The sequence below is a fragment of the Rhinolophus hipposideros genome (genome assembly GCF_964194185.1).
Source record: "Rhinolophus hipposideros genome assembly, chromosome: 21".
Taxonomy (NCBI): domain Eukaryota; kingdom Metazoa; phylum Chordata; class Mammalia; order Chiroptera; family Rhinolophidae; genus Rhinolophus; species Rhinolophus hipposideros.
This window is the reverse complement of record NC_138067.1, coordinates 2974256-2984710: the sequence shown is the minus strand read 5'-3', so window position 1 is coordinate 2984710 and position 10455 is coordinate 2974256. Positions and strand designations below refer to the sequence as shown.

The 10455-nt window shown below is 47.2% G+C and overlaps 1 protein-coding gene across 2 annotated transcripts in view; it reads right to left on the bottom strand.

Annotated features, from left to right (window-relative positions):
* Positions 1-7754: 7754 nt before the first annotated feature.
* Positions 7755-10455, bottom strand: part of GPT2 (glutamic--pyruvic transaminase 2) — a 29209-nt gene continuing 26508 nt past the window's right edge. For both annotated transcript variants that reach the window (XM_081031645.1, XM_081031646.1), the window contains one exon: positions 7755-9708. In XM_081031645.1, coding sequence (XP_080887771.1) covers positions 9618-9708 — 91 coding nt within the window. In that variant the 3' untranslated portion in view covers positions 7755-9617. The remainder of the gene's footprint in view (positions 9709-10455) is intronic.

The following is a 10455-nucleotide window of genomic DNA, read 5'->3' as shown; positions in this document are numbered from 1 at the left end:
CCAGAAGATGATGACATGACTGTATTTAAATAAATACAGATTGTTCTACAAGGAAAAATAAGACAGCCCCAGAAAATACGCCCTAATGCACCTTTTAGAGCAAAAAGTAATATAAGACCCAGTCTTATTTTGGGGGAAATACAGTACGTTCAGCTTGGCAACCATTGCCACCACCGAATTGAGAACATTTTCAGCACCTCAGAAAAGAAACCCCAGGCCCACTAGCACTCACCCCCAATTCCCTTCCCTGGCCCCTGTGCCATCACTAATCTGGTTTCTATTTCCAAGGGTTTGCTTATTTTGGACATTTTGTGTGAAATGGAACTGTAATGTCGCCTTTTGTGTTCATTAGGTACGTGTTCAAGGTCCATCCTCATGATAGCATGTTTCAGGACTTCATTTTTATTGCCAAGTAACATTTCACTATATGTATACCATACGTTTACTCCATCAGTTGGTGCACATTTACCTTTTCTATTGGTGATAGTGCTGCTGTGATTTTTGTGTGGACATGTTTTCCATTCCTTTGGATATATACCTAGGCGCGAAATTACTGGGTCACGTGGTAACTGTTTAATCTTTTGAAGAACCGCCGAACTTCCCAAAGTACCATTTTGCAATCCTACCAGCAGTATATGAGTTTCCGTTTTCCCACAATTGTCAACATTTCTTTCTTACCGATCCTAGGGGTCTTGAAGTGTTTTCATTTGCGTTTGCCTCATGACTAATGATGTTGAACACCTTCCCATGTGTTTACTGGCCATTTGTGTAGCTTTGGAGAAATGTCTTCAAATCCTTTGCTCATATTTGACTCAGATTTTCTTCGATTTTACCTACTTCTGTTCGGGATGTTTATTACATGTCATAACCTGTATAGGCTCCTCTTGCCTGAGCTACTTCTCAGAATTGGTTTTTGATGACAATTTTGAGGTGTTTTGTAGAAAGTCCCTATACTAATATTCCATGTGTAACAGTTATTTCTAACCGTTCTACTTGCTTTGAATCACTAGTTAAGTGAAACACAGAAGCCTTGCTCCCCACCATCTGCCAACCACTGGTGTAGTTATTCTGTTCCAGTTTACGTGTACAGAGCTTTCAGAAGTAACCCGTGCCCATGTGGGAAACACCTTTATCGACGAGTATGGTGCCAAGTGCCAAGTATCATCCCTTTCGCCTTCAATTTTAGACTCCATTGTCAAGGTTATTTAATTCAGCACTTTTCCCCCCACCCCTTTCAGGGACATTGTTTCATCTGTTTGTAATAGAGTTTCGTTGTGTTGCATTCTGCATTCCACCCCAGGAAACCCCACCAGCACCTCCTAAGTGATTTTAAATCCAGGTACATCAAGGGTCACTCTGCCGTAAGTTCAGTGTGATTTGACAAATGCATAATGTCATGTATCTACTGCTGTGGTGTCATACAGAAGTCGCACCACCCTAAAATCCCGTGCTTCACCTATTTGACTCCTTCCCTCTCCGTCTCCTGAACCCATGACAACCACTTCTTACTGTTGCCTTTTCCAGAATTTCCTATAATTAGCCATATAGCATGTAGCTTTCACTTAGCAATATGCATTTAAGATTTCGTCCATGTCTTAAGCTTCCACTGTATGGTCGTTCCAGTTTGTTTATTCCTTATCAATTTGGCCAACATTTGTCCCATTCCATGGGTTGTCTTCACTTTCTTGATAGTGTCCTTTGAAGCACAAAGGTTTCTAATTTTGAATAAGTCCAATCTACCTCTTTTGTTCCTTGTGCTTTTGGTGTCACAAAGAATTTTAACCAAAATGTGTAACGCTGAAGAACAGTGTTCTTTGTGGTATAGTAATTGCTTTTTTACACACAAGTCATCCGACTCTGGGGAATAGATAGGACTTCGGAGATCCCATCTGGTAACTGATAATTGAAGTGAGAAGTCCACGTGAAGCTATGTCTAACCACTGCACCAATTAGGTCTTGTGTATTTTGTCCCAAGTACTGATTACACCCACTCATTTGGTGAGAACAATGATGCTGTGGATGAACCGGCTTAGCAAGATGGAAGGAAGCTCGCTGCCTCCACATCTGAGGGTATGGACCGTCATGACAGCCAGCCAACATGGCATGACGGGTATGTGCCAGGCTCAGTGCTCAGTTTACAGATAAGGAAGCCAAATCCCAGCGATACTAAGGAATTTCAGAAAGGTCACATGGCCAGTAAGTGATGAGAGGATTCCATATACAATGGAATATTGCTCGGCCAGGGAAGGGAATGGTTTCTTGCCATCTGCAGCAGCGTGTTTGGACCCGGAGGGTATTGTGCAGAGTGGAGTATGTCAGACAGAGAAAGAGGCAATGAGATTTGATTTATATGGAAACGAAACACCCACAGACCTCAAACAAAGAAAATCATTTTCTACTGAGTGTACATGCTATCAGAACAGTTATGCAGGCATATATTTAAAAACAATCATATTGGATGTATTTTCTATTATGTAAGTAATGTCATAAAACACTCTACAACATTGTTTTTGAACAACTACATACTGTGCACTGAATGAATGTAACAAAATTTAATGGGGGGTCTTCAGGTAATTTCCGACTTCTCATAATCACCAACAATCTTTCAATGAACATTCTTATGTTGAATCTTGTTGTATAGCCATTGTTTCTCTAAGATAAAGGCCTGCAAAGGCAATTTCCAGATGAAAAACTGTCTAAGCACCAGGAGGAGCTAGCTGGTCACCTACAGGATCCCCACTGGCTGTGTTTTTTAAAAAGCTAACGCCCTGTAACTTAGCAGTGGAGCCCATCTTGAATGTCCCATCAGCTTTGCAAAGGTGAGAGTGCAAACACCTGGGTACACAGCTCCTAAAGAGTGCCCAATACCCATCTCCTCATCTTTGAAACCCTCTGGCTAAGATGGACAATGGATTAAATAGGCTTTGTGGACATGTGCCAGTTATGTGACTATATCAATTTAGAGATTCTGTGCATTGAGAGGGTGGGATGAGTGGTGGGTGGGGTGGGCACGCACAGCAGAGTCTAGTCAGGGGAGACTTATTTCCTTCTTTATTATTCACTGGCAGGTTTTAGCAGTCAGATGATTCTTTCAGGTGCATTCTCCTTCTATCTGCTTTCCTGTGATCATTTTGACCATTTGGCTGAGAGCTGTCACTCTTCCACCAGGTTGCAGGGAAGGAAATTGACATGCTGAACAGTTGACTTGCCTTGTTAAGGTTCTAATTTCAGGGCTCAGGCCCGAGTGCTGCCCCCCAAGTCCCATCCCTGATACACATTGTCAGAAAGGTGCTCTAGGGGTGACCTCCTGACATTGAAGCTGGTCAAAGATGACCAGGGAAGGAGGGAAGCACTGGTTCTTTTTCATGATTTCTATGTCTTCTTTTTTATGCTTGCTATCTCTTTGCTGAAGTTCTCACAAAGTTCCTTGAACGTCCTTATAACCATTGTTTTGAACTCCGTCTCTGGTACGTTGCTTGCCTCCATTTTGTTTAGTTCTGTTTCTGGAGTTTTCTCCTTTTCTTTCATTTGGGTCATGTTTGTTTGTCTCCTCATTTGGGCTGCCTCCCTGTGTTTGTTTCTATGTGTTAGGTAGATCTGCTATGTCTCCCAGTCTTGCCAACTTGCTTTATGTAGTAGGTGTCCTGTGGGGCCCAGTGGCACAGTCTCCCTGGTCACCTGCACTGGGTCCTCTAGGAGTGTCACTTGTGTGGGTTGTGTGTGCCCTCCTGTTATAGTTGAGCCTTGATTGCTATTGGCATGTCAGTGGGTGGGGTTGACCCTCAGGCTGACTGGCTGTGGGGTTTGGCCACGTCCACAGCTTACAGACTGCTGTGCAAGGGACTTACCCCGCTCAGGGGGATTTGCCCCAATGAGACTGCCTGTTGAGACTGCCCTTTGTATGTGCCACTTGTGCGGCTAATTGGGTGGTGCTCTGCGGTGGTCTGAAGCCAATCTCCAAGTATGTTGGTTTTTGGGCTGCTTGGGAGGGGTTCCAGTGCAGGCCCAGGTCACCTACTGCCTGTGACTAGCTGGGGACTACCTGGTAGGAGCTACAAAGCGATCTGTGGTTGTTCATTGCCTGTGTTAAACCTGGAGACACGTAAGAGAGTCCACGCTGTGAACCGAGGACATCTGCCACTGGTACCAAGTTTGGGCTAGCCCCACAAAACACCAGGACACCCGAGGCCTGCTGCCAACGGCCAGCTCCCTTAAGGTTCAGGCACTGATAAAGCCTCATGTGATATGTGAATTGGTTTAGGCGGGGTCTTAGAGTCACTACAGTGGGAAGAGTTGTGGTCATCAGGTTAATGTAGACTCTGGTTTGGTGCCAGTGCTGAGCCCGGAACGACTCAGCAAAAGTCTCAGAGAATATTGAGGCCAGTTGATGCCTACCTGGGGCCCGTGGTCTCTGACAGTTTTCCCAAGGGAGAGTGCAATGCAGGCGGGGCTGGCTGCTCCCAGAGCAAGAATCTCCGGGGATGGGGAAGTGGGGTGGGGTGCGGAGCTCCCCAGGCCAATCGGATTCGGATTTGGCCGTCAGCGTGGGGGGTGGGCTCAACACAGGTAACATGGCGTCTGCCTGCCAGCTGCAGAGGAGGAGGCCCTCACACGGGAAACGGTGACTGTCTTCCAGCCCTGGCCACAAAGCCCCCCGTGTGCGTCTGACATCCCCTGCATCACCGTCCCTGCGCTGGAGCCCAAGGTGAGTGCCTGTGAGTGAGCGAGTCTGTGCGCCGGCTGTTTAAGAGGACGCTTGGGTTTCCTGCCGCCTTCCATCCCACCTGGAGGGTTGGAATCTTCACGGGTTTTCACAGCCAGATGTTGTGGGCCTCCCCTTTCTGGCACCAGTACTCTGGGCTGGGGAGAGCCTGGGGTCCCTTGCTCCTCTGGGGGGACCTCTGTGGCCAAGATATCCCTCCTGGTTCTCAACTGTCACACCGAGGTTTGGGGTTAGCTACTTCCGTGTCTCCACCCCTCATAGCAGTCTTGACATGGCTTCTTTGTATGTTTAGATGTAGGATTTCTGTTCAGTTAGACTTCAGATGGTTCTTGAGTTTGGTTGTTCTGTAATTTAGTTGTAATTTTAATGTGTTCACAGAAGGAAACAGGTATAGTGTTTACTTCGCCATCTTGGATCTCTCTGAGAATTGACCTAATAAGTTTTTTTTCGAAGTGGTCGAGTAAGTGGTTCAGACCTTTAAGAAACCAAAATTCATTAGAAAGGTTTTCTCACTAACCCACCTTCGTTTTCTATTCAATTAAATAAGTGGATAACTTGTGCTGTTTTCTCCACCGTCCATTTTTAAGGTTCCTTCCTTTAATGCTTCCTATGTACTCTTGATATAAGTCCTTCGTGGGGTTTATGTTCTGAAAATGTTTTCTCCCAGTCTGTGGTCTGCTTTTCATTTCTTAGAGGTGTCCTTTAAAAAGAGTTCTTAATTTTGATGTAGTTCAATTTTTTGATTTGTGTCTTTTTGTCATAAGAAATATTTACCTACAAAGTCACAGAGATACACTCGTAAGTTTTCTTCTAGAAGATTTATAGTTTTAGTTCTTACATTTTAGGTCTGTGATCTATTTGAAATTTTGCGTATGTGTGAGATACTGTGTTTCCCTGAAAATAAGACCTAGCCAGACAATCAGCTCTAATGCGTCTTTTGGAGCAAAAATTAATATAAGACCTCGTCTTATTTTACTATAAGACTGGGTCTTAGATAATATAATATAATATATACTATACTATACCATAATACCAGGTTTTATATTAATTTTTGCTCCAAAAGACGCATTAGAACTGATTGCCTGGCTATGTCTTATTTTCAGGGAAACACGCTAGGAGTTGAAGTTCATCTCTCCCCCAAGGGTATATCCAGGTGTTTTAGATGCATTTGTTGAAGACTTTCCTTTCTGATTGTATTGCTTTGGCATGCTTGTCAAAAATCATTTTGTCAGTACAACTGTGCCAAAGACATCTATGTATGCAAGTGTGTGTGAGTAGTCTATTTTATGCCAAAGTGATAAATGTATGTGAATCTATTTCTGGACTCTATTCTGTTCTATTACTTGTTTGTCCTTTTAGCAATACCATACAGTCTTGATTGCTGTAGTTTTAAAGTAGGCATGTGTACATTTAATATTGACAGTGCCAAAATACCCTCCCAAAAGGTTGTACAACTTCATAGCCCTACCGACCGTGTAGCAGTGTTGCTTTCCCCACTCGTACCAGCATGGGGCCTCATCAACCTTATAAATCATGGGACCATGTCTTAGTATCTGCTGCTTCCCCGTCACTGAGCCCTGGGCCTGGCACACAGCTGCTCAGCCATTGCTCAATCTAGGTGTTACAGCAATCTCTATACTGAAAACAATCTCGAATAACAACTGTCTTCCAATCCCTGTCTGTTTAATAAACTCTCTGTACAACACCTACCAAGTTTAGTCCGCAGACGCATGTGTGTGTGTGTGTGAAGGGAAGGTACAGACAGTATCTCCAGTCCCCTTGGTTATCAACCAGTAATGACCTTCAATCCCCCTGAGCCCACCATCCTCCCCCAGCCTCTCTAGAAAGAGTGTTAGTGCAGCACCACCTCCAACCCCCTTTCCTTTCAGAGGGGGCGGCTTCTCCAATGGCTCTGGTGGGGCTGGTGACCCTGACCCCCTTTTCTGCCTCCCACTCTGTGTACAGGGCCAGCCAAACACCTGAATCTCATGGGCCAGAGACTGGCTCGGGGAAGGGCATGTGGACCAAGGTAGCCAATCAGAGCGCTTCCTTGGAATTCCCAGGTGCAGAGGAGGATAAGACAGGCTTTGTGTTTAACAGTGACCGTGAGAACCAAAGCCAGCTCCCCTCCCAGGCTTCCAGAGATTCCGCTTTTCCTCTCACGCTACTTTGAGTAAGTTTTCTTTTCTTTCAACTGAGAGTCCTTTTTGGGTTTTTTCCCTGAAGTTTCTTTAATAAAGACAGACATTTTAGTTTTGGGTGAAAATTAGTTTTGAATTTGAAAAACACACTTCAAAACTGCTGTGGGTGTGGGAAAGCCTTGTGTGGACCCTTTCCCATTTCCCCACTGGCCTCTGGCCCCCTATAAAGAAGCTGTTTGTTATTTCACTCCTACTACAAAATCAAGGTCTGTGTTCATTTTAACAACACTCTACTCCATCTTTGAAGTTTTTCCACCTCAAGCAACAAAAAGCACCTCAGGGTTCTAAGAAGAAATGGAAGCTGAAAGGCTGACTGAAGTTTGTAGTATCTGAGGGAAACTTTTATTATTGTGCTAGGAACACAAGTTACAGAGAGTGAAGAAGTACAATGAGTGACGGCCACTCGATCCCTAAACTATAAGGAAAGTTCAGCACAGTCACCACTTTTGAAATGTATTTTATTTCAAAATTTCCAGCGGAGCGATCACGAAGTACCTTGGCCAGGAGACGCCTATGAGAACCCAGGTTAGAAAGCAGGGACAGGCAGGTCTGTCCCCTTTTCCTGCAAATCCACACATTGGGGCAACCACCTGTTCGGCCTCGAGGTGCGAAGTGATGGACCACCCAAGGGACAGCCCAGCGTCCCCCCCCACCTGCATATCTAGATGAATGACAGAAAACATCACAGGTTTACGTTTACAGTGTGACCTCAAATGACAAACAACTTTCTCTGGTGGTGCCCACACGAGACACCAGAATCGAATCTGTAGAAAATGAACACTATTGTGACCAGCATTCCTGCTGAAGGAAATTAATCCCCAAACCAGCGCTCCTTTGTATGTTTTTATTCATTTACTTTAAAAGTAACCCAAGTGTATATGTCATCTTTTTAAAAATCATGTAAACGTTGCAAAGTTTTTAGGGGTTATTTATAGTCTAAAGAGATTTATTAAAAAAACTACTGGACTTGTTAAGACTACAAATACTAGCCTCCCCTCCCCCCCATGAAAAAAGCAATTGTTACAAAAATATAAAAAATAAACTAGCTTCTACTACTTAACCTTTCCACCAGAAATCTCACAGCTCTGGGACCCATCCTGGTTTATATACCATACGACAAGCACAGGTGCTGTGTTCTCATTTTCCTAAGGGAGGAAAAGTTCCAGAGCATTCCCGTTGTTACTTAAGATTGTGGCTGCATTCTTCCTAGGGCTGTCATGCCAGTGAGTGGGGACAATTTGAAGTTTCCGCTGCATCCCCTGCATGGACCCAGCAGGGAAACGGGAGCATAGGAGCTGCTTTCCGAGCTCACTCCTGTTCATGTTCCTCTCCAGGGCCTTCCATTTTCTTCTGGGACTTGCTAGGTCCTCTGACTCCTGAGCTGGCCTTGGGTTCCCTAACTGCCCCCTGGGGAAGGCTGGTGGTAGGAGGGGCTCGTGGTGAAGGCGAAGAGGGCACGACACCAACTGCTGCCTGTAGCGCCCACTCTGTGGAGTGTGGGTCGGGCCCCCACCCGGGCTTGCTAAGCCAGGGAAGCTGCACAGCTGGTGGGTGGGACCCCCAACCTGAAGAGATGTCTGATGCTACCAGACACGGTCTGCAGAGCCTGGGAAGAGGGGCCAGCAGCAAATGTGGAGGCAGCACACCTTTGCACATGTCAGGTTCATCCCATGTCCTCTCCCACGGCAGCCCAGCTACCAGGCACTTCGGCCAATTAAGGGCGAAAAAATGGACCAAAATCAGTGTACAACAACTGGACACGAGGGGAGGAGAGGAAGGGGTTTGACTGTTAAGGCCTTTCCTTGTCCCTGCTGTCGCCAGCAGAGGGCGATGCGTGTAAGGGCTCAACCCAGCTCATGGGAGAGAACCGCAGTTGGGTAACAGTGGGACGGATCCTCACGCCTCCACCTGACTGAGATACCCTGGGCTGAAGTCCAGGGACACCTCTCAGATGGGGGTCTCAGCCTCCACATGCTCAAAAGAACCCTTCACCAGCCAAAGCCCTTGCATGTACAGTCCGCGCTACAGTACCAGCTACGTGCTCCCAAGTGCAAACCTGGTTCAACTTGGAACCTGCCTCACAGCCACTCCTCCCCTGCAGGACATGTGGACATTGGCTATGGTGCCCCGTGCACACCACAGCCTCGCCTGGCAGCCCATGCAACCCCGTGTGCTCCACCCCCACCATTGTTGACGGACAGACAGAGGGTGGGCCCTGTCTGACTTCCACGGACTTCCAGGCTCTCCTCCTGGAAGGACTAGATTTCCACATGGCTAAGGGTTTTATTGCCAGTGCTCACCATGGTTAAGCCATATATTTCCCAGCACCTTTTCATTTCTGCAGATCCGAAACATGTCACCCAACACACCCGGGTTGTTTCAGCCCCCACATGAACTTCCCAAACGCACAGCAGCAGCAGAGCAGAGACCAGCACCACACGCCAAGCCGTCCCCTTACTTTGGTTGCATCAAAAGATACCAGGGCTCCTGAGACATCCCCAATTCACATTTGCTCGGAAGAGAAGAGCTCCCAACATCAAGGCACAGAGAAAGAAGTCTCCTGGGGCAAAATGACGATGAAAGCGACCAGTGGCCTGTGAGGCCTGAGGCAGAGTCGCTGGGGGAGGTGAGTTCAGTTGGCCTGGGTGGGCGTCAGGGAAGGGCCGGGGCCGGGTCTCCCCCGGGCTGAGTCCTCATGCGTACTTCTCCAGGAACTTTATATGAAAATCCTTCACCTTCTGTAGAACCGTCTTCAGCTTCTCCACTGGAGGGAGAATGGTCATTCTGTGGGGAGAGAGAGCAGTGTCAGCCTGGACACGCGGCTCTGGAAGGGGGGAGGGGCGTGAAGCCGGCAGCTCACTCCTGCCGCAGCAGCTGTGGGGACGGACGGGCCTGCCGGCCTACTGCAACAGCTCCAGTGAGCTTAGTTGTCACGACAGCACCTGGCACTGGAGGAACCACTACCCCTCCCCCATTCATACCTTCTTTTTTTCACCCGAGTGATACTACATATGAACTAAAGCAATACGCTGGGGCAGCAGTCAGGCGGAGCGACCCAGCTGTTACCGCAGGTCTGCACCCCACTCTGACTGGTGCTCAGAGCTCTTCCAGAGCGTGACTCTCTGTCCTGCAGACATGGAGACCCCACCCCTGCTAGCCAAGCCTTTCCCATCTCCACCGGCCAGTCCAGTCGCTTACAGTGAGCACCTCCAATCACAACGCTCCCTCCAAAGGAATTCCCAGGTTGCCTCGGTAACGAAATCCTCCCTCCAACACTGTCTACATGATTCCCAGCCCTAAAGGCGGCTTTTTGAATCAGCACCAAATTGCTGAGGGGAACCTATCACTAGGGCGGAAAGGCCAACCAAACACTCTTGCACATCCAGGGCATGAAGCCCATGACCTTGACTGAGTCAACACTTGCTGCCAAATGTCAGCTAAGCTCAGGACACTTCTTTTTTTAGTGTCTGCTGCAGGGGCCACCTGCGAGCCCCGGGCACGGAGAAGGTGCTGTTCCAAACAGAACAGGCC